Raw genomic sequence first — 23,515 nt, 5'->3', positions numbered from 1 at the left:
ATCAATCTCTGTTACAGTAAATGGACAATCCCAAAGGGTAAAATACTTTTGTGCAGTGACACAGATTCCACTCATGTCATCCACCCCAGTTTGTATACATACCCCTACTCAACTTTTAAAGTCATATACATGCACAGACACAGGTACATATATAATTGTACACCCATGCCCACAGTCTTATAAATGCAGGAGCACACACACACAAACCATTCTTGCTCTTACCCATGCTGCTCCTGGTGGTGCCCCCCATCGCGCAATGTAAGAAGAAGAGAAGCAAGCACGGTTCCTGGAGGAGGGAGACCATTGTGCCTCTGCCTAAGGTGCCCTGCTCCTTCTCACCACCTCTTTCCTGTTTCCTTATCACCCAGGAGGTGGGGCAGCCCTGCTGTAACTCCCCCAGGCTGTGTATACCCAAAGGCTTGCTGCCACAGGCTGGGTCCAGTTGATTTCAGATCACCCAGTGGGGAGCTGGCAGGTTAGGGGACGGAAGGCTGGGCAGTGAACCATTCCTAACCCTGCCTCTCCTTTCCCCCATGCTTCCTGTGTCCTCTGTGATTGTAATTTCTCCTGTTTTGTAAAATGGGGAAAATGATTCTTATCTCTTCTATTTCCATGTCCTAAAAGTCTGGAAAGGGTGAGTAAGACAGAAAACTCCAGAGATGTTATTTTTGACAATCATTTTGAGCAGTGAAAATAGATTGGGGGGGGGGGGGGGTCCTTCTACAGATTCTGCTGGACCCTAGGAGAAAAATGGGCATCCTTTATGTAGGGGAGGGGGGAGGTTAAACTAGTTTCAGATAAAAGCTCTCCATGTTCCAAACTGAATTTATCTTTCCCCAAAACCTCCTCCTTCTGCTTTCACAATTCTGTTGGTGATATCACCATTTACCCAGCCTCCTATGCTCAGAACCTTGGGATTATTTTTGACTCCTCTCTCTCCCCTACTTCTCACACCCTATTGATTACCAAGTCCCATGAAATGTACTTCTGAAATGTCTCTCATATTCATCCCTCCTCTCTCTTTCTAGTTGTAGAGATTCCTCTAGGAATGAGGAAACTCCCATTCAACTCTGGATAAGGCAGAGCAGAGATGAGAGGTCAGGTGCCCCCCTCTTGTATATTGGTGTTTTCCCCATTGTGTAGAGGAGAAAATTGAAAACAGGACTTGGCCTCAGAAGAAATAAGGAGCAGAAGCAGAGACAAAATAAAACCCAGGTCCCCGGTGGATTGGCAATTCCTCATTGCCACTTGCCTAAACTATTATAGCTTTCTCATGTCTTTTTCCCTTCCTCCAATCCATGCTCTCAGCCTCACTTTCCTCATCTGTAAAATGGGAATGATTTTATCTACCACAAGGTTTTATATTGAATTGAAATTGAATAAGATATGTAAACATATGTAAAGCGCTTTGCAAGCCTTAAAGCTCTATATAGATGCTAGCTATTATTTATTATTGTGGTTCTATTTTATAAATAATAAATGATAAAATAATGGTTATGAATATCATAATAAGAGCTAGCATTTATGTAGTGCTTACTATGTGCCAGGCACTATACTAAGCACTTTATAAACATTATCTCATTTGATCCAAACAACAAACCCAGGAGGTAGGTGCTATTATTGCCCTCATTTTACAGTTGAGGAAACTGAGGCAGGCAGAGGTTAAGTGACTTTCCCAAGGTCCCAATTTGAAAGTGTGTGAATCCTATTTTGAACTTAGGTCTTCCTGACTCCTGTACCTGTGTTCTATCCACTGTGCCACCAAGCTGCCTCACTCCCAGAATAATTTTCCTTATGATTAAATCTGCCCATGTTAGCCTTCTAATCAAACATCTTCATAGACTGCTTGGTACCCATCAAGTAAAATTCAAACTCCTTTGATTAGCATTCAAGGCTCTTCACAATCTGATGTCACTTTCTTATCCCAGCCTTAGACTGTTAGGGAAATAATAATATAAATATTATTATTATTATTATTAGTGAAGAAAGCACTAACTACAGTTTCAGAAGATCTGGGTTCAAATCCTGACACTTGCTCCCCATATGACCTTGAACAAAGTCAATTTCTCTTGGCCTCAGTTTCCTTATCCGAAAAAAAATAACTGCACAGCTTCTGAGTTCCTTTGCTGTTCTATATTTACAATCATATTCCTGGTCAGGTACTCAAAATTCTAATCAAACTAGGTATTTTCTGTCTCTTTCATACCATCCCCACCCCCTAGATATACTCTCAGCTTTCCAATCTCTTTGCCACTGGTCTACAAGTCTCAGGAATCATTGGGCTGATCTATCAGAGGCTCAGGAAATGTCAGTTTAGCAAGTTTGGGCACATTTAGGCTAGGTAGACTTATTTTATTCGTACTTTTGCTTATCTGAAGCTCTATCCTGGATTTTTCTGCATTCTTCTCTCTTCCCTTCCAATGGTGAGCAGTCAACCTATCCACACTTTTTCATCCTGTGGGACTCCTGCCCATGTCCTCCCACAAAGGTCTCCTTGGCAAGCTTGGGATATTCCTCTAGGTCTCTTGACATGATATAGATCCTAGCTCCACTGCTGATTATGGGGAAGGGAAAGGGGAAGGGAATGTGCATTTATTAAGCCCCCACTACATGCCAGACACTGTGCAAAGTACTTTATAAGTATTATTGTGTTTGATCTTCACAACAGCCTTGGGAGGTAGGTACTATTTTATAGATGAAGAAAAGTGACCTGCCCAGCATCAGTCAGCTAGGAAGAGTCTAAGGCAGGATTTGAACTCAGGCCTTCCTGACTCTAGGCCCTTGTATACTATGACACCTAGATGGGGCAGGGGTGGGGTATCCAGAGAAAGCTGGACTTCTTCATTTTGTGTCAGTTATTCTCTCTTTGAAATAGGGAAAATAAATTCTCCTTTGACGGGTCATTAGTTTGAGAAAGAATTCTGAGACTCCATCAGGGATCTGGGTTTTATTTTGCCTCTGCCTCTACCTCTCTTATTTCTTGTAAGCCTAAGTCCCACTTTCAGTTTCCTCCTTTATGCAACAGGAAAAACACCGCTTGCGGGGAGACCTGGCCTCTCGGCTCTGCCCTGCCCTAGTACAGAGTTGGAAGGGGGCTTCCTCATTCCACCTGCAGGTGGGTCCCAGGCCCAATACTTAATCTATGAGCTGTGAACGATTTAGGCCTCTTCCTCACGCTAACCTCAGCCTCTCCCCTCTCCATTCCCCTCCTGCACATTCTTCCTCTACTTCCTTTTTTCTTTAATCATATAAACCATAAATAGACCTGACACCTGCAAGTCACACGTTGATAAAGTTTTATGGAGCTAAGTCAAGAAAAGTCTGGCCCTAATGCTTCCCCACCCTCTGTTAACCCTTTCTGAAGGTACCTTTATTGTCACCTGGAGAATTTCCAGCCCTGGAGGGCTGACTTGGGAGTCTTAAGGGCTGAATTCTGTGTTTTTCTCATTCTGTTGGTAACTTCAAGATTTCTGGTCCCTTTAAAGCAAGGCTCTTATCTGGAATAGGCCCTGGGGATGCCAGCTTGGCATTTTGTATCCCAAAATGTAGGAAGGACCCTAAGGTAAGTAGCCTACAGAGCCTTTCTAGGTAGGACCAGCCAAGTAAATGAATCTGACACTGAGCAAGGATTGGGGAAGCAATAACTCTAGATTTGCAAGTGACATCTAGAATTATAGCCTATTAGAGAGCATTGGTCTGGAAGTCAGGAAGACCTGAGTTCAAATCTGCCTTCAGACACTTACTAGTTGTGTGACCTTGGACAAGTCACTTAACCACTGCCTGGCTCAGTTTCCTCAGCTGTAAAATGAGGATAACGATAGCACCTATCTCCCAGGGTTGTTGTGAGGATCAAACGAGAAGATATTTTAATGGGTTTAGTACAGTGCCTGGTACATAGTGTAGGTACTATGTAAATTCTTATTCCTTCTACTCCTCAACTGCAAAATGGAGATAATAATAGCACCTCCCTCATTGAGATTGTTATGAGGACGAAATGAGATAAAGTCTGCAAAGTGCTTTGCAAATCTTAAAGAGCTATAAAAATTATAACATCTATTATTCTGATAATAACTAATAATTATTAGTGTCTTCAAATTATTTGAATAATAGACCCTCTGATTTTATTTTACCTGTGACCCATATCTCTGAGGACACTGGAGGAAGGGTTACCTTAAATAGCTTCCGTATCGTGGGTGATTTCTGGCCCTGGGTGTGAAATAGGACAGGACAGGTCTGGCCGTGTGTGGAAAGGCCCTGTGGGATTTCCCTAAAGTCCCTCCCTACATTTTTTGACCTAGAAGAGATAGACCATGCTAGTATCCCGAGTGCCTGTTCTGGGTGAGAGCCTTGACTGAAAAATGGTCAGATATTTCTGGTAGATGTTTTATTAAGTATTATTTATTATTTTTTTATTGCTTCTATGCCGAGAGAATAGGACAGCCAAGTATGTTTTATCCATTCCTATGGGGAGTTGATTCCACTATACCAAGGCCGCTTGACTAGGGCTCATTGAAATATAGAAGGTTTAGGAAAGACGTGGGGGCTCCAAAGTTGGTTCTGATTGGGTAAATCCACAAATCTACCCCCCCCCCCGAGAGCAAGTTGACTCCCAGCAAGTCGATCGCCCCAGAAAGAGGCAGAACTGGAGGAAGGAAGGTTGTTCCCTCTCCTAGAACCATAGGGAACCCAACACTTTTCCAGGACTTCCTCTCAATGGGACGGGGCTCTTTGAGTGGGGACTTGCCCAACTGTGATCCTTCCTGGTGAACAGGACCAGGTCACTAGCTAGTTAAACATATAACTAGGAAGCAGGATCATAAGATCATGATTTAAAACTAGAAAGGGTCTCAGAGGCCATCAGATCTTATACCCCATTTTGCAGATGAGGAAATTGAGGCACAGAGAGGTTAAGGGACGTGGCCAGGGTCACAGAGCTAGTAAATGTTAGAGGTAAGACTGGAACTCAGGCCCTCTGACCCCTAATTGTAATATTCTTGCCATTGTACCACTTTGCCCCTGAGCATCAGTTTCCTGATGTGTGAAATAAACTGATTGGTTGACATGATATCTGAGGTCCCTTCCAGATTTAGATTCTAGAATCCTGCAGAGCTGATAATAGCTCAGATTTATATAGTACAGAGTGTTTTTCATTCATTTGATCCTCATAACAATTTTTGGAGGTGGGTGCTATTATCATTCCCATTTTATAGATGAGAAAACTGAGGCTCAGGGAGGTTGGGATACTTAGACACTTAGAGGTTGTTTGACCCTAAGCAAATCACTTCACTTCTGGCCCTCAGTTTCTTCATCTGTAAAATGAAGATGTTGGATTCTTTGAGCTTTAAGGTCAATTCAGCTCTACATCTATGAACCTATGACTAGCCCAAGGTCAGGCACCTAATAAATTTATGAGGCAGGATTTGTACCCAAGTTTTCCTGACTCCAAATCCAGCTCTCTCTCTCCACTATTCTAATGTATGAGCTCAAACACTCTTTAAAATAGGTCAGGAATATCATCCCAGAATAGAGCACAGAATCAGGAGTCAGGAAGCCTTGAATTCAAATCCAGCCTCAGACACTTACTAGCTGGGTGACCCTGGGCAAGTCACTTAACCCTGTTTGCCTCAGGATCCTCATTTGTAAAAATGAGCTGGAAAAGGAAATGGCAAATAGTCCAGTATCTTTGCCAAGAAAACCCCAGCTGGGGTCGCAAAGAGTCAGACATGACTGAACAACAAAAACCATCCCAGATCACGGAGGTCATTTCCCACATGAGCCTGACCAGAGAAGCACCTCCTTGTACTACGGGTAGGGTCTCACAGACAAGGAAATCTTGAACTCCTGGGAGTTTGGAGCAAGATCAACCACTGAGCAGCACTGCCCCCTAAAGGGGAACCAGAGCAGTCAACACTTGCAGGCTCTTCCTTCTGAGTCTCATGATGGAAGGATGGGGATGGTGAAGGGGATGGTGCAGGAGCAGATTAGAGTCACCCAGCAGGAGAGCACTGATTAGACAGAAGCCGGACTCGACGCTGTCAGAGGCTCACAGGCAGTACACTCCTTGCTTATTTAGCCAAACACAACCCTCTCTGGCAAGCACCTGTGTGACCCGGAGCCTTACTTTTCTCATCTGTAAAAAGAAGTTAAACCAGATGGCCTCTGAAATCCTTTCCAGCTCGACAGTTACGATCCCCTGATCCGAGGCTGAAGTTTTCCACTCCCTTACAGGAGTTGCGGTACTAGGAAAGTTTTATGCACAACTATTGTTTGTTCAGTTATTTTTCAGTCATGTCTGACTTTTTGTGCCCCTTTTTTAAGGGTTTTCTTGGCAGAGATACTAGAGTAGTTTGCCATTTCCTTCTCCAGATCATCTGACAGATGAGGAAACTGAGGCCAATAAGTTAAGTGACTTGCCCAGGGTCACACAGTAAGTGTCTGAGGCCAGATTTGAACTCATGTTCAAATGGAGACTGGGAAGGTAGGAGGGGGCTAGGTTATGAAGGGCTTTGAAAGCCCAGCAGAAGATTTTGTATTTGACCCTGAAGGTGATAGGGAGCCCCTGAGGAGAAATCACTTCTGTGGCTGAATGGAGATGGACTGGATCAGGGAGAGACCTGAGGCAGATTATTGCAATAGTCAAATCAGGAGGGGATGAAGGCCTACACCAGGATGGTGGCAAAGATAAGAAGGAGGCCAGGTTGTGTAGGGTTTTAAAAAACTACTGGAAGGGACTTCAGATATTATTTAATCCAACTCCCTCATTTTACAATTAAATCTTGACAATGCATTTTGAGTAAAAGTCTATTATTGCTCCCACCACATCTGGGTTCTAGTCCCAGCTTTGCTGTTAAATTGCTATGTGACCTGGAAAAATTATGTTACTTCTTGAGACTTTAGTTTTCTCACTTTTGAAATGAAAGGGTTGGACTACATGCTATTCATCTTTCCTTCTAGCTCTTTCTCTCATTCAACATATTGAGTGATCCCCAAATGTGCAAGGCACTGTGCCAAGTGCTAGGGATACATGGATAAAAATTACAGTCTTTACGCTCAAGGAACTTATAATTTATTGGGAGATGGGGTTGAAGATATGCAGATAAGTGCAATACAAAGTAGTTAAGTGATGGGAAGAAAGGGAGGAATCCAGACAAAATGCTGAAACAATATTCTGGTCCGATATCTAAGAATGTCCTAATGCCGAGTCACCGTTGACCTCTTGGCCATAGCTACTGGTCCTCCTTGGGAATCGTCCAGAGGGAGGCAGATCATGTGAGAATGTTACTGTCTCTTCTTGGCTCCCTTCACTGTGCCGGAGAGGGACTGGCCAGGAAAGACAGGGTCAAGAAGCTGCTGGACCTGTATTTGACAGCAAAAGAAAGTTCAGAACCTCATTATTCTCTGCCTTATACACTGTGTCCAGAGCAATAAGGTACTGGGATCAAGAACTGAATTGATTCGTGGGGTTCCCAAGTTTTGTCCTACGGGGGACTGAGAGCATTAAAATAGAACTTAGACCATGAGGGATGAGGGTCTAATAGAGACAATTTATCCGTGAAAAAGGACTAGTCATGTTTACCATGTCTAGCATCCCATATGGTCTCTCCACTTTTAACTACTGCAATACATGCTGACAACTCTATCTCTTCCCCAGATCTTGAAAGGAGTGGATGTAAGGAGGAGAAAATGGAATTGCTTCTGAATAGCTGTAGTATCATATGGATCACAAAGGTTCACAGTCCACCCTCCACGAACTGGACTGGAAGAAGTTGCCTTTTGAGCAAATTAAGGGCTACAATCAGAGCGAATTGAAGTTCCTTAAGGTAGGAACTAATCTGTTTGTTTGTATTTATATGCTCAGAGATTAACAGTGCCTGACGTATGGTAAGTAATTAATAAATGCTCTGTGTGTCTGTCCGTCTGTCTCTCTTTATCTCTATGCTTCTGTCTCTCCTCTCTGTCTCTTTTTGTGTGTCTCTCCCTGTGTCTCTGTCTCTCTCCCTTTGCCTCCCTTCTCTTTCTAAAAGACAGTTGTCTTCATAGCGGGTATGGTAGAGAGAAGGTCAGTAGGGTCAAGGTTCTTGGGTCCATCACTGTTTTGGCTTCTATCCTTGCTCAGGCTTCAGCTCTCTCCTTTTGGGAAATGGAAGAAAAGTTGAATTTGTTGAATTGAATTTTGCTCTGTAACATGAGTGGCTAAACAGTCTTTATAGCAAAAGTTTGTCCATAAAAAGCTGTCAGGGAGAGGGAAGGGAGACCTTGCTTTGTTAACTCTACCAAAGTCTTCTTTTGGAACTTTATTTTTTTCCCTTTTAAATAGTATTTAACTTTTACAATTCCATGTAAAGACAATTTTAATATTCTTTTTTAAAATAAAATTTTGAGTTCCAAATTTTCTCCTTCCTTCCCTCCCCTCCCTCCTCCCTAAGACAGTAAGCAATTTAATATAAGTTATATATGTGCAATGATGTAAAGCATTTCCATGTTAGTCATGTTGTGAAAGAAGAAATAGAACAAAAGGAAAAAACTACAAAAAAAAAAGTAAAAATGGTAGGCTTTGATCTGCATTCAGACTCCATCAGTTCTTTCTCTGGATGTGGATAACATTTTCCATCACAAGTCCTTTGGAATTGTTTTGGATTATTGTATTGCTGAGAAGAACTAAGTCTGTCAGAGTTGATCATAACACAGTGTTGCTGTTATCGTGTACAATGTTCTCCCGGTTCTGCTCTCTTCCTTGGTATCAATTCATGTAAGTCTTTTCCTGGTTTTTCTGAAATCCCCCTGCTTGTCATTTCTTATAGCACAAGAGTACTCCATCTCAGTCATATACTACAACCTGTTCAGCCACTCCCCAATTGATGAGCATTCCCTCAATTTCCAATTCTTTGTCACCACAAAAGAGGTGTTATAAATATTTTTGTACATGTAGGCCCTTTTCCCTTCTTTGTGACTTCGTTGGTATATAGATCTAGCAGTGGTATTGTTGGATCAAAGGGTATGAAATTTTATAATCCCTTGGGCATATTTCTAAATTGCTCTCCACAATGGTGGGATCAGTTCACAGCTCCCGTAACAATGCATTAGTATCCCAATTTTCTTGGAGGGAACTTTAATTAAACTCACCATAGTCTGAACCCAGGCCTGGTTCCTTGGGGTCATGCTGGCAAGGGGCCACATCCTCACTACCACCTGTGCTATAAGTTTGGTTGCCCGGGGAGCTGCAAGAAAAAGTGGAAAGTGTCCTTACCCTAAATCCCTGCCATTCACCCAGAATTTAACACCCCCAAATACTCATATTCTCTGAGTTTCTCTACATAGTCCCCTTACCAGCCCCCAGATACCTGATTAGGACTGGGTCTGGGTTTGTCAACACAGTAATAGGAGTTGGGTGCAGGTAGACAGAGCTCCACCTGTGATTTTTAGAACTGCCCATTCTGATATTATTGGGTTTGGCAAAGTAGCCATGGAAGGAACTAAGGAATGCTGGGAGAAAGCAACAGGGTCTGGGGGAATCCTATGCATTTTGTCATTCAATGGATACCTTAGAAGTGATAGGCTAAAGGGGTGGCAAATGGACCTCCCCCTTCTTTTGAAGGATCCCATGGGATATTAACAAAGATTATGGGATTTTTGGTCACCAAGCCATGGGCTGTTTACCAGGCCTGCAGGTGTCAACATAATCATGGCAGCAGTCAGGCACCAGGTGGCAGAACTCATCACAATAGCAGTCTCCCCGCTTGCAATCGTTGTTTACTCCAGAACAGCAGAGGTGAGGGTACTGGGAGCAGCTTCCTGAACAGGGAGAGGGAAAAGGAGAATCTCAGTAGGCAAACAGAGTATTGATGCAAGGCACCCTGCTAGGTCCAGGGGAGACAAAGATAGAAATCAAACGATCCTTGTCCCCAAGGAGTTTACATTCCACTGGGAGAAATTAGTGTGAATTTCTATTCATCAAACCATCTTCCTCTGCCTCCACCATTGGTCACCTTCTCCAAGCTGCTCAACACAAGCCTCCTTTCAAGTCCTGGCCCCACAGCACGGAATGCTTTTCCTTTATCACTTTACAAATGTGGAAACTGAGGCACTGAGCAGAGCAGGGATGCTGTAGCAGACTTGGTAATGAGACCCAAGTGTCCTGACCCCAGTCCCAAGGTGTATTCTCCCTCTTTTCCAATGCCTTTCCCATTGCCCTCTACTAGCACCTGTCTGGAGGTTTATTTAGAAGAAACACAAAGCTTCCCTCCCTAGGCTGACAGGATCAACAAGGATAGAATTTCAAAGAGAAGGCTTTCTACAGAAAAGGGTGTGATGAAGATCCGAGGTGTGGGTGAAAACTGTGCTTTGGGTACTTTGTTATGAAAACAGGGGCGAGGCTGAGTTAGAGAAGGAGAAACGTGGACCTGATGAGGCCTGAGTAGTCTTCGGCCCTCCTTTGCACACTCTTCAGAGTCTCCTGCAGCAACATTCCAGTAGACAGCATTTGGATTATGGATTTAGAGTTGGAAGGGACCCTCAACTCCAACTCATTCATTTTACAAATGAAGAAACTGAGGCTTAGAAAGGTTAAGTGATTTACCCAGAATCACACAGCTAGTAAGAGTCTGATGCAGGAGTGGAATCCAGGTCTTCTCACTTCACTAAGTCCCTTATACCATGACCTGGGTTTGAATCCTACTTCAGACACTAGTCTAAGCTTCTCCAAGCCTCAGTTTCCTCATCTGCAAAACAGGGGTAATACCTACCTACCTGGCAGGGTTATTGTGAGGATGAAATGAGGAAATGCCTGGAAAGGGCTTTGCAAATCTCAAAAAGGTATATAAAAACAAGCTATTATTCTGATCTCAGCTTTGTTCTCTTATCCTTTGGTCTCCTGTTCCAGTACCAAGTTCCCCCACAAGGAATCACACAGAGAACACAGTGTATTTAGTGGCTTTATACCTGTTAGCACCAGAACTGCTATTGATAAGCTGTATGACATTGGGCAAAGTTACCTTTCTGGGCCCCAATTCCCTCATCTATAAAATGAGTCAGATTAGACTAGAAGATCTCTAAGCCTTCCTGTTCCAGATCCCACATGTGTACAGACAACCCTGAGTTTACAGAACATGCATGACCACACTCAAACAACTGAGTCTATGCGCTATAGTCATCCCCAATCCATTCCCCTGAATGATGTCCCTAAAGACATTATTAGATCATGAGCTTCTTGAGGGCAGGAACTGTCTTTTGCTTCATTTTGTATCCCCATCCATTAGCATGGTGCTTGGCACATAGTAGGCACTTAATAAATGTCTATTGATTGATAAACTGAAATCAAGCTCTAAGGGGAAAGGGCTCTTATCCCAAGGTCACCAAGATCTCAGTAACACAGCTAGAAATCACTCACTGGGGATAGAGCACTGGTCCTGGAATCAGAAGGACCTGAGTTCATATCCAGCCTCACACACATAATACTTCCTAGCTGTGTGACTCTGGGTAAGTCACAACTCCAATTACCTCAAAGAAAGAAAGAAAGAAAGAAAGAAAGAAAGAAAGAAAGAAAGAAAGAAAGAAAGAAAGAAAGAAAGAAAGAAAGAAAGAAAGAAAGAAAGAAAAAGAAAGAAAGAAAGAAAGAAAGAAAGAAAGAAAAAGGAAGGAAGGAAGGAAGGAAGGAAGGAAAGAAGGAAGGAAGGAAGGAAAGAAGGAAGGAAGGAGGGAAGGAAGGAAGGAAGGAAGGAAGGAAGGAAGGAAGGAAGAAAGGAAGAAGGAAAGAAAGAAGGAAAGAACTCACTGGGCATTTGGGCTCCTATTTGCATCCCTTTCCTCCATGCCCTACATTCTCTAGAATGCCACATTTCTGCCAGAGGTAAAGAGAGGCAGAGTCTCTGTGGATCTAACTTTGGGCTGACCTCTTAACAACACTGGCCTGTTGCTTCTGATTGAGCTGTAGACTCTAATTCCTTGACTAATTTCCCTGAGTTCATGCTTCTATCCTTACATAAAAGGCTTTCCAGAAACAGGACCCAATCTGCTTCCACAGTTTCACTCACTAAGAAAAAGCCATCACTTTGTTGATTGCTACACAGGTCAGCCTGATGTAGAAGAGAGGACAGTGGGCACTCCACTGAAACACAAAGACCCTAAAATGAATTGGTCTCGATTTAATCAATGGCAAACCTCAAGACATCAGGCAGGCTGGTGTATTGGAATCTACCTCATTTAAAGTTAAGAGTTTGAAATTTGCAACAGAAGCAACCATTACCATTCCTCAAAATGATGACCTTATTAAGTGACATCCAGAAAGTAAAGATGATAAAGAAGAGGTGGTTATGAAGATGTAGCTCACTCTGGAACTATTTGAACCCAAAGACATCGGTTCCAATCCTGGTTCTGACATTTACTAGTTGGGTGACCTTTCTGAGCCTCAGTTTCTTATTCTGTAAAATGGACACCAAAAAATGTTTTCACTACTTACACAAAGTTGCTAAAAGGAAAGCACTCTTAAACCACTATATAAACATGAACTATTACTATTATGTTTATGAAATGAAGGAGGAGCATGCATCAGTCCCAAGGCACTCATTCTGTCTAGGTTTAGGGTAATCATACTGAGAAGAGGCTTCAGTCATGCACAGAGTGTGTGACAGAGTCAGGCTAAGAATATCCGCTGCCCAGCCAGATCACAGGATTCTTGCATTTTTGGGCTAGAATCACTTTACAGACTAGGGAACTGAGTCTGAGTGAGGTTAAATTTCTTGCCCAATTCAACAAATATTTTTTGTATCTAAAACCACACACTGATTCCTGGTTTGACGTCCCCAAATCTTCTCACCTGTCTCCTGGAGCAAGGTCACAGGGCACAGAAACAGCAGAAACAGCAAGGTGAGGTACATGGCTGCGGGGATGGGGCTGACAGCAGATGTGCCCTCCTGGGCTAGGGCCAAAGCTTTAATACCTGCTCAGGCTGGGGGGAGGGGATGCCAGTTAAGTTCACCTGGCAAGAGTGCCATTGTTGAAGGGTAACTTTGACACCTGGACTGTCAGAGGCAACATAATTCCCAGAAGGGTGTGGTTCCAAGGAACACAGAACTGCTATACTACAAATTTATGGTGAGTAAACTCAGCTGGCCCACTGATGCAAGCTCTCTGTCTCTGTCTGTCTCTCTGTCTGTCTCTGTCTCTCTGTCTCTCTCTCTCTCTCCCTCTCCCTTCTCCTCCCTTCTCCCTTCCCTCTTCCTTCCTCTGTCTTGGGGAGAGGGGAGAGGAGGAAGGGAAAGGGAAAAATTTGGAACTCAAAATCTTATAAAAGTGAATGTTGAAAGCTATCTTTACATGCAATTGGAAAAAATGAAATACTATGAAGTGGGGGGAAAAGTAAAATAAATGCAAGATGCATACAAAAAAAATATCCTTTACTCATGATAAAAAAAAAAATCTATACACCTCCAGAGAAAGAAGTGATAGAGTTTGAATGCACATCAAAGCATACTTTTTTTCACATTTTGTATTTTTTCCTTGGGGTTTTTTTTTTGGTCTGTGTCTTTTACAACATGACTAACATGGTAATATGTTTTGCATGATTGAACATGTATAACCTGTATCAAATTGCTTACTGAGGGGGGAGATGAGGGAGAGAGGGAGAGAGAAAATGTGTACCTCAAAAAACTCTTTAAATGAATGGTTAAAAATCTCCTTACATGTTACTGGGGGGGGGGAATAAAATATTATTTTAAAAATAAAAAATAAAAAAGTTTACAGCATTAAAAATATCCTTTAATAACTTCATTTGGATATGTAACTTTTATGTATGGGCCCTCTCTCCTTTACCCTTTTCCAGTGTGGTTGCTGATCTGCCACAGAATTACTCATTTGGAGGGGAATTTGCTCCTAAATGCAAGCATAAAAATGATTTGGAAAACCTGACTAATTCTCTTGTTTCATTTTAAGGAAAAAATTTATATGAGCTCAGAAAATATCAGGTGATAGGAAATACAAGGCGAAGGTGAGTGAAGAGTCAAGGGTAACCCAAGATTGTGAACCTGGATAAACGGAAGGATGGGAGCACTTTCAACAGAAACCAGAAAGTCTGAAGGATGGATGAGCTTAGGCGGAAATAGAATAAGTTTCTTTTTGGACATTTCAAGGTTGAGATGCCCATGGGACATCCAAGTGAAGATGTTCAGTAAGTAATTGGTAATGCAGAATTGGAATTCATGAGACAGATTAGGGTTGGCAATACAGATTTGAGAGTCATCTGCATGGAGATAATTGAAACCGTGGAAGCTGATGATATTTCTGACAAAGAGGAGAAGAGGGCCAAATACAGAGCTTTGGAATACATCCACATTTAGTAAGAGGGAGCAGAAAAGATGATCCAGTAAGAGAATGAGTGGGCAGGCAAGTTGGAGGAGAACCAAGGGAGAGAAGTATTATAGAATTCAAGAGAGGGGACAGTGTCCAACAGGAGAGGGTGGTTGACAACGTCAAAAGCCCTAGATTGTTCAAATAGAATGAAGAGTAAGGAAATGTCATTGGATTTAGCAGTTAAGAGAGAGTTGGTGACTCTGGAGAGAACAGTTTCAATGGAGTAGTGGGGTGGGAGATAAGATTTCCAGGGGTTGAGAAGTGAGTGGCAGCCAAGGTAAGAAGATGGCAGAGGATGCAGTCCAGGAAGCTCATCCCCCACCCCCATCCCAAAACTCCTCCAAACAGATCTAGAAAATGCACCAGACAGAGTCCTGTTGAGGAAATCCAAGAAAAAGTCACAGTGAGTCATTTTTCCAGCCCAAGTCAGAATAGGGAGACAGACAGAGAGGTCAGAGGACACTAGGGATAGGATCTGGCCAGGAGCTCAGAACCACTTGGAGTGACCCAAGGTGCCGGATCGGGTGCCAATTGGCAGCTTTATCACTCCCTACCCAGTTCCAGATCACAGACTCAGGATAGTCTGAGGAGGTGGTGTTCTAGTATAGGGAGCAGCCTGAGTCCTTGGCTGTGTACTGAGCAAGGGGCTAATTCAGAAACAAACAGCACTGGTGTGCTCCCAGGAGCAGAGAAGGATCTCAGTTCTAGCCCAGTCTGAAGCCTACAGACAAATGACCAGAGCAGGAATCGCAGACCAAAGGGGAGCCTATAGGTCTGTCTCTCTGGACTAGCAGAGCTTCCTTCCCAGCTGGCTAATAGTGGCTGAGGCCAGCAGCAATCTACTATTGTCCCAACGCAAACCCAGGTCAGGGACTTGCAGAGCTCAGACCTGGATGAGAAGCCTTTGCCCTGGATCAAACTACCTTGGGAACACGGAAAGCTGAAGGTCCCTAGCCTGAGCTGACCCTAATATACTAGAATAATACACCACTCAATACTCCAAGAAAGTACAAACATTCCTTCCCGAAGTGCTCAGAGCTTGGCCATAACATTAAGTCCAAAGTCAGGAAGTAGTTTGGAAGATTGAGCAAAGAAACAAACAAAAACTTTCACTATAAAAAGCTATCACGGTGACGGGAAACTCAAAACACAGATCCAGAAGAAGAGAATGACTCTAAAACATCACAAGCAAAGCATCAAAGCAAAACATAGGTTGGACATAAACTCAAATAGAATTTCTAGAAGAGATGAAGCAAGAGTTTTAAAAAAAAATGAGGTAAAATGTTTGTTATGAATGAAATGAGAGCACTAAAGAAAAAGATAGAAAAAAAGTGAGGTATAGAAGAAAGACTTGAAAAGGGAATATATAGCTTGGTACAAGAGAAACAAACCTTGCCCAAGTGATAAACTCCCTGAAAATTACAATGGACCAAATGGAAGCCAATTACTCCATGGGACAACAAGGAATATTAAAAAACAAAATCAAAAGACTGAAAAAAATAGAAGAAACTGCAAGGTATCTCATAGCAAAAAGAAGTGACATGAAAAACAGATTGAGGAGAAAGGACTGTTGCTGATGGGCAGGGCCATTAGAATTCTAATAACTTTCAGAGGTGATATTTACAATGGCCATATTTGCTATCTGGTCACAGAGACCATATAGTCTCTGAGGCTAGTATGAGTCCATCTGGTTGAATTTCCAGAGGACTGGAAATCAATTCTGCTCTCTTCTACTTGGACACCAGAGAATTAGTTTGATACCACAAAAGAGAAAAAGATGAGTTCTGAGAAAGCTCCCTCTAGGTCCTCAAGTGCAGCCCTTTGACTGAATCCAAACTTCATAGAACAAATCCCCTTATGATAAAAAGGATTTGTTCTGTAAAACTTGGACTCAGTCAAGAGACCACATGCAAAGACCTAGAAGGTCACATGTGGCCTTAAGGCAGCAGGTTCCCCACCCCTGGATTAGAGTCTAAAGCTATAATAAAAGCCTTAGAGTCCATGGCTATAAATTAAAGACCTACTATGGTGGAAGGAGTTTCTACACAGGGAACTCCTTACAGTGATGATATCACCCTGTCTCCTCTCCCCTTTCACCTTCTCCATTATGTGCAGATATTATTTGAGTGGCAATTTGGAGTAGCACAGAGTGAGCTGGCCTTATAACCAGGGAGGTCTGAGTTCCAATCTTGTCTCTGATACATACTGATGTGAGCAAGTGTCTTAACCTCTCAATGCTCCAGCCAACTCTCTTAAGACCTGCATTAGTTAGAGGGAGTTCAGTATGTGGATGCCATCACAGCTCCAGTGCCTCTGTGCTTTTTGAGGGCTTGGTCTGGAATCAGGAAGACCTGAGTTCAAATTTGGCTTCACATGCTTCCTAAATGTGTGATCCTGAGCAAGTCACTTCACCTCAGTTTCCTCATAGTAAAACAGGGATAATAACAGCACCTACCTCCCAGGGTTGTTGTGACGATCATATAGGATAATAATTGCAAATCGCTTAGCATAGTGCTGGCACATAGTAAGTGCTATATAAATGTTATTATTATCCTTATAGTTTGTTATATTTATACATGTGCATAAATAAAAATAAAATAAGATGAAAATAAAATAAGAAAACAAACACAATAAATATTAAAATTTTAATAATAAAATAGAACTAAAAGGGAAATAAAAAAATAACAAAACATGTTTAAAAATAACAATAAATTAAAAAATAATTATTTGCCCACAATCACTAAGGTTTAAGCATCTGAGAGGAAATTCAAACCCAAATTTCTTGACCCCCTAGGTCAGTGTTCCAAATTCTAGTATCGGCAGCTTCCTCCAACGTGCATATCTATACACACATGTAGTTCTCCAGGGTTATAGAAAGAGTAATTGATAAATTGCCATTGATGCCTGTATCTTCAACACCCAAATGGATCAGATGATCTCATCCAGTGGGGAATTTCACCCTCTTCTCTCCCCCTTCACCACAACAAAATAAAATATGCTTTATTTTTTGGTTTAACTTGACCTGGGATTATATCGTGTAAGGAGTTTTGGGTGAGGTACTCCCTCTACTGACGCTTTTGGGCAAATAATACATATGGACACACCCACTTTGCAAATTAGAGAGTTGCCTAGGCCCTCTGAGATTTTAAACGAACTGACTTGCAGAGGGTCACACAGCTTTATAATTCTAAATAAGGCGCGGGGCGAAGGCTAGGGAGAGGAAGGGAGACTAGAACTCAGGTCTTCTGGACTTCAAGGTCATCTCTCTATACACTATTCACATGCTACTTTTCTTGCTTGTTTATTTAGCTTGTAGTCTGTAGTGGACACAGGGCTGGATTTGGGAGTCAGGAAGACCTGAGTTTGAATAGTTGAACCCTACCTCATACTTATCCAGGCTGTGTGACCTTCAGCAAGACACTTTACCTCTCTCAGACTCAGTTTCCTCATCTGTAAAATGGGGATAATAAAAGCACCTACCATACAGTCAGGCAGCTAGTATTTATCAAGAGCCCACTATATGCAGCTATTTAGGCAGCTAGATAGCATAGTAGATAGAGCACGGGCAGGGAGTCTGGAAGACCCGAGTTCAAATCCAGCCTCATTAGCTGTGTGATCCTGGGCAAGTCACTTAACCCCGTTTGCCTCAGGTTCCTCAACTGGCAAATGAGCTGGAGAAAGAGACAACAAACCACTACAGTGTCTTTGCCAAGAAAACCCCAAATGGGGTCACAAAGAGTCGGACACGACTTAACAACTACCACGTGCCAAGCACTGTGCTGAGCGCTTGGGAATACAAAGACAAAATCCAATCCCTGTTTTTAAGAAGCTCAGTCTTAAGGTGGAGACAAGAAGCAACTATGTACAAACAAGATATAAGCAGGATAAATTGGGAGAGGAAACATGCAAACAAGATGTAGATAAATTAGAGATAACCTCAGAGGGAAGGCACCAAGATGAATTAAGCAGGACTGGGAGAGCGTCCTTGCAGAAGCCAACAAGCTCCTGCGTTCCCCGGGCTGTGGTGACAGTCAAACCAGATCATCTTGTCTGTAAGATACCCATTTAAAGCGCTTTGCAAACTTTAAAGCATTCAATATATCAGCTATTATTACCATTAATGCAAAGTTGGTGAAACGCAACATTTTTAAAAAGAACAATAATAAAAGAGGGTGAGCTTCGCCCCGAGCGTGCACCCATCCCCTAAACGAGTCGGGGTCCGGACTGGAGAGGCAACCCAAGACCCAACCTCTCCAGCAGAGCTGCGCACGCAGCCAAGCCCTGCCCCCACCGGCGGGATCACGTGGTCAGAGCCCTTCCCCAGCCCAGCTCAGCCCAGCCCAGCCCAGCCTAGCCCGGCCGGGAGCTCTGGGCTGTGTCTGCTCTTGAACTCTGCGCGGGTCCCTGTAAGCGAGAGGAGGGAGGCGCGCGAGCGCGCGCGCGCCGGGTCGCGGGGTTGGTTGTATAAGCGCGGGGGCTGGTGCCGCCTCCTCCCCAGACCTCGAGCTGCTGCTGCGTAAAGCGCGGACGCTGTGTGCTTGGCCTAGCTTGCTGCGAGCTCCCGCGGACGCGGGGGGCCTCGGGCTTCCGGCTCCGTTTGCAGCCGCCCCCAGGTGAGCAGAAGCCGGAGCGCCCCTCGGGCAGGGCGAGGGGAGCTGGGGCACCCGGTCCTGCTTCTCACCCACCCCTCCCTGTGGGGCGCCGGGCCTCCCGGAGCCTTTACAAAGCATGTTCTGCATGCGCGTAAAAGCATGTCCTGCACGCGCGCAAAGCATGCCCTGCACGCGCGCAAACCTCCCCCCAGCCCCTGGAGGCCAGGGGGGAGCAGGGAGCCGGGGTGCCCAGGAAGGAACTTTGCATTTGGAGACGGAGGACCTGGTTTCAAATCCAGGTTCTGCATTTTGGGAGAGTTAGTTCACTTCTTTAGCGTTCAATTTTTTCCGATGTAAAAGGAAGGAGTTGGGAGGTTCTGAAATGCCATGATCTTATCTTCATCCAAGATAACCTGGAATGGCTTTTGAAATGGGATTGGTCAAGAGAATAGTAGCAGATCTGCCCTAGAACGAGCCAGGGAAATGATGTTCTCCCTTTTCTTGACCTCCCCATTCTAGCTGTTGTAGCTCCATCAACTGAGCAGAGACCCCAATTTTGTGTATACGGGAAATAAAATGTGCCAAAGGTGACTGGTAATTTTGTGGTACCTGAAAGGGAGAATAGCTGAGACAGTCTCTAGTCAGCAGATTTCACACTTGCAGTGCCACGGAGGCGTATAGAAAAAGATACTATTTAGGAATATTAAAACAAAAAAACTCAATTTTTCCAAAGGGCAGAATCAAAGGAAATGTATGCTCTAATCTAATTGGCTACATTAATCAAGTACCAGAGTAGATGGAAGTATAGGAAAAAACAAATAATTAAGAAATGATTGCCCTAAAAAAGGTATAAGTGATATGGGGTAGAGGAGCTGCAGCTAAGGAGTCATCTGCACCAACAGAATGTAGGTGAGATACAGGGTGTCCCAAAAGTCTTAGTGCAGTTTTAAGCTTTAATAACTTCAGAAATATAAGTGTTGGGGTAGCTAGGTGGCACAGTGGATAGAGCACTGGCCCTGGAGTCAGGAGGAATGGAGTTCAAATGTGGCCTTAAGACACTTGACACTAGCTGTGTGACCCTGGGTAAGTCACTTAACCCCAATTGCCTCACCAAAAAAAAAAAAAAGAAATATAAGTGTTACATCCTTTTTTAAAAGCCACATTTGAAAAGTGAATTATTTAAATTTGAAAATTTTGCTGTTTCTTATGAAAATTCAACACAACCGCTTTTGTGGTAATAAATCACTGATTTTCAAACCTTCTGGAAAGAACTTTCAGATGCTACTCAGTGACAAAAAAAGGATTGCATTTTGCAATTCTAATATTAAAATCATCCAAAGAAAGTGGTTTTGATTCATGAAGGACAATTTTGATGTGACCCCAACAAGATAAAGTCTAATTGATTAGGTGATTGAGGTATGGAAGCAAGAGGGTCTCCTCTGCTAATGTATGAATCTGATAACAGTGTCATCCAGAAAATGGCACATAGCAATGCATAGTGACAGGGTGCCCCATCTTGGTAAAATTCAAATTCAAAATCTGTCATTCAAAATTCACAAAACTAAGTTTAAAATAAATTTAAATAAACTGTCAATTTTTTTAGTAAATTTGTAGCATTCATGATTCTGAAGTTACTGAAGTTTAAAACTACACTAAGACTTATGTGACACCCTGTATGGTACAGATAATACACTGAAGCAAAGAACTATTTATTGGAAAAGGGATTTAAAAAAAGGGAGGTTTCTTTGTTATGTATATACTTTGTTATACATTTTACTTTCTCAGCAAAATGCAGCAATCCTGTAATTATTTAAAATCGACACAGCATTCTAGCTCCAGTAACAAAGCCCATTGGTTCGGGGCTCTTCTTATCGGTGGAGATCAATGCCCTGTGTGGAACTGATGAGGGAGGGAGGGAGGAGTTCGCATTAAGCTTCCAGTCTTTTTGAGTCACTAAGGCCCTTTGGACTAAGGGCACTTCTGGCTTCCAGCTTTGAGAGAGAAGATGGAAGAGGCCAACCCCGAGCCAGGTTGCTGAAGGCAAAGACTGGGAAAGCCATGAGGGCAGCTGGCAGTCTCCATCATGTCCCTATCCCCAACCCGCTGCATCAGAGCCTTCAAGGACCTTCCTCTTGGGTGGGGTCTAGGACATTCTCTCTTAACTGAGCTGAATTACCTCATTTACAGTGAGAGAGGGCCTTCATTCAGTATTGTCTGGTATATATTCTCCAATTTTTTCAGGTTTCTGTTTGACTGTCGAATTGGCTAATTGGGTCTCTTCGATAGTTCCTATGTGTCTTTGCTGTAGAACTGGTATTTGATGGGAAAGGACTCAAGCCTTGGATAAAAAGCTTGGGGTGCTGCTTCCCCCAGTAAGGAACTGCAATCAGAAGTTAGATTGAACCTGAAAATCACATCCCCTCGACCAGGGGTGGGGAACTTGCAGCCTTGAGGCCACATGTGGCTGCCTAGGTCCTCAAGTGCAGTCCTTTGACTAAGTCCAAGTTTTGCTGAACAAATCCTTTTATTAAGGGATTTGTTCTGTGAAGTTTGGATTCAGTCAAAGGAGGACCATTTAAGGACCTAGGCAGCCACATGTGCTTTTGAGGCCATGGGTGGCCCACTCCTGCCTTAGACTAATAATATTTAAGGGAAAGTAGATCATATTCTAACTGGGTACCCCTCTCTCTCTCTCTTCTCAGAGTAGCCAACCTTTTGCTCTTCTGCTTTCCCTCCTGGCAGGAATTAAAAGTCTCATTTAGGGAAGGGGGTGGGGAGAGGAGGCTAGAGAGGTCTCCTCTGTCTCCCTTGGAGTCACACAACAACACCCGCATGCTATGTGGGGCAGAGCAGCCCTTGCAACAAATGGGCTTCCACTACAGAGTTTTCTTAGGTGTAAAGTTAAACCCCAATTTATAGCTGAATCTGTTAGAGAGCACTTTCAGATATTAACACTCACCTAAAGAAACATCCTGAGCTTCTCCTCCTCCTTTCCCAATGTTTCTCTTTCATTCCCTTTTCCTCTCATTCTCCTTTCCCATACCTACTTTTTTGTCTTTTGTCGTTTTCTTTTTTTTTTTTTCCAAACTTCTGCCTCAGCCTCATAACAGACCATTATATGAAATCCTTTGATACCTGGATGGATCTGTGATCTCAGTAATGTAGGCACATCCCCTGGGCCAGATTACTACTTCCTCTCTTTCCATCTCATGCTGTGAGATTTTTGTCCTTGTCACTGGCAAACATCCTTCCTCTAGGTCTGTCTTTGGATATTTTCTCGGTACCAATACTGTTCTCTTTTGCCCACTTGTTGTTATTCCTGGGTCTTGATATTCAATCAACCAACTCCTTTTCAGAGCAAACGTTTCTTTGGTGATACCTTTCAAATGAAAAATAAAGGTCTTCTGTTACCTCTTTTTCAATTTTGAAAGCAGGTAAATGTTTTATACTTATCTAAAAAATAATATTAATAGCTAATCCTACATACTGTGTTATGGACATTACCTCCTTTGATCCTTGCACCAACCCAATGACATAGGTGTTGTAGGTATTATTATACCCATTTTAGGAATGAGAAAACTGAGGCTTAGAGGGCTGGTCATTTGCCTGTGATCACATAGCTAGTGGCAAAGGTAGGGTTCAAAATCAGATCCCTCTTGACTTTATCATTCTGCTTTTCAACGATAGCTTACATTTCAAAAGCACTCTGAAATTTCCAAAATGCTTTCCTTACACTGAAGTAGACAGTGCAGATATCATTATTCCCATTTTACAGATGAAGAAACAGAGGCTCCTCTGAGAGGGACTTTGGGGACTGAATGTCTCTGGACCAAAGAGCATGTGGTCTGGGTAGTTGGAGTAAAGTTCCTTCAGTGGGTGGTTCTGAATATGCTTTGCATCTGCCTTCATGAGCATCTGAATTTTTTGGCCCCAGTTTCCCTCCCTCCTCTAACCCTCTGTAGATAACTGAGCCTTCATTTATGCTCAGGTGAGTAAGTGTATGAGGCTAGGCTTAGATTCAGTTCTTTTGACTCCAAATTCAATTGGAGCTACTTTTTTTTTCATCTTTGTGTGACTTGTGGATAATTATATCTCCTTCCCTCAAAAGAAAGAAAAGAAAGATCTTTCTTATCTCTGCTTAAGAAAAAAATTGGTGTGTTTTTTAATTGTTCAACTGATAAAACAGTTGCTAAACACTCAGATTAGATCAGAAAACCAGAATGCCAGAAACTTTTATTGCCCTGGAAGGGGGTTGCATGCACTGTACCCTATACTTGAAATCCTCTCCCTCCTAGTCTCTGACTCTTCAAATCACTGGCTTCCTTTAAGTTTGTTGTTATTGTGGGGTTGTTTCTGACTCTTAACCCATTTGGGGTTTTCTTGGCAAAGATACTGGAGTGGTTTGCCATTTCCTTCTCCAGCTCATTTGACAGATGAGGAAACTGAGGCAAATGTGGTTAAGTGATTTGCCCAGGGTCACACAGCTAGTAAGTGACTGTGGCCAGATTTGAACTTGGGTTTTCCTGACACCAGGCCCGGAGCTCTATTCACTGTGTCACCTCGCTGCCCCTAGGCTTCCT

The 23,515-nt window shown here is 43.0% G+C and overlaps 2 protein-coding genes across 2 annotated transcripts in view; one reads left to right on the top strand and one right to left on the bottom strand.

Annotated features, from left to right (window-relative positions):
• Window positions 1-296, bottom strand: part of LOC114030469 (mucin-20-like) — a 19,086-nt gene extending 18,790 nt beyond the window's left edge. The window contains exon 1 of the mRNA XM_027845298.1: window positions 223-296. Coding sequence (XP_027701099.1) covers window positions 223-250 — 28 coding nt within the window. The 5' untranslated portion in view covers window positions 251-296. The remainder of the gene's footprint in view (window positions 1-222) is intronic.
• An 18,547-nt stretch (window positions 297-18,843) lies between these two features.
• The window catches only part of LOC114030485 (deoxyribodipyrimidine photo-lyase), a 33,598-nt gene continuing 28,926 nt past the window's right edge, over window positions 18,844-23,515 (top strand). Inside the window, exon 1 of the mRNA XM_027845318.1 lies at window positions 18,844-18,956. The gene's annotated coding sequence lies outside the window, so the exon portion shown is untranslated. The remainder of the gene's footprint in view (window positions 18,957-23,515) is intronic.

This window comes from Vombatus ursinus, unplaced genomic scaffold (assembly GCF_900497805.2).
Source record: "Vombatus ursinus unplaced genomic scaffold, bare-nosed wombat genome assembly UNPS02014959.1, whole genome shotgun sequence".
NCBI lineage: Eukaryota > Metazoa > Chordata > Mammalia > Diprotodontia > Vombatidae > Vombatus > Vombatus ursinus.
This window is presented reverse-complemented; position numbering and strand designations above follow the sequence as displayed.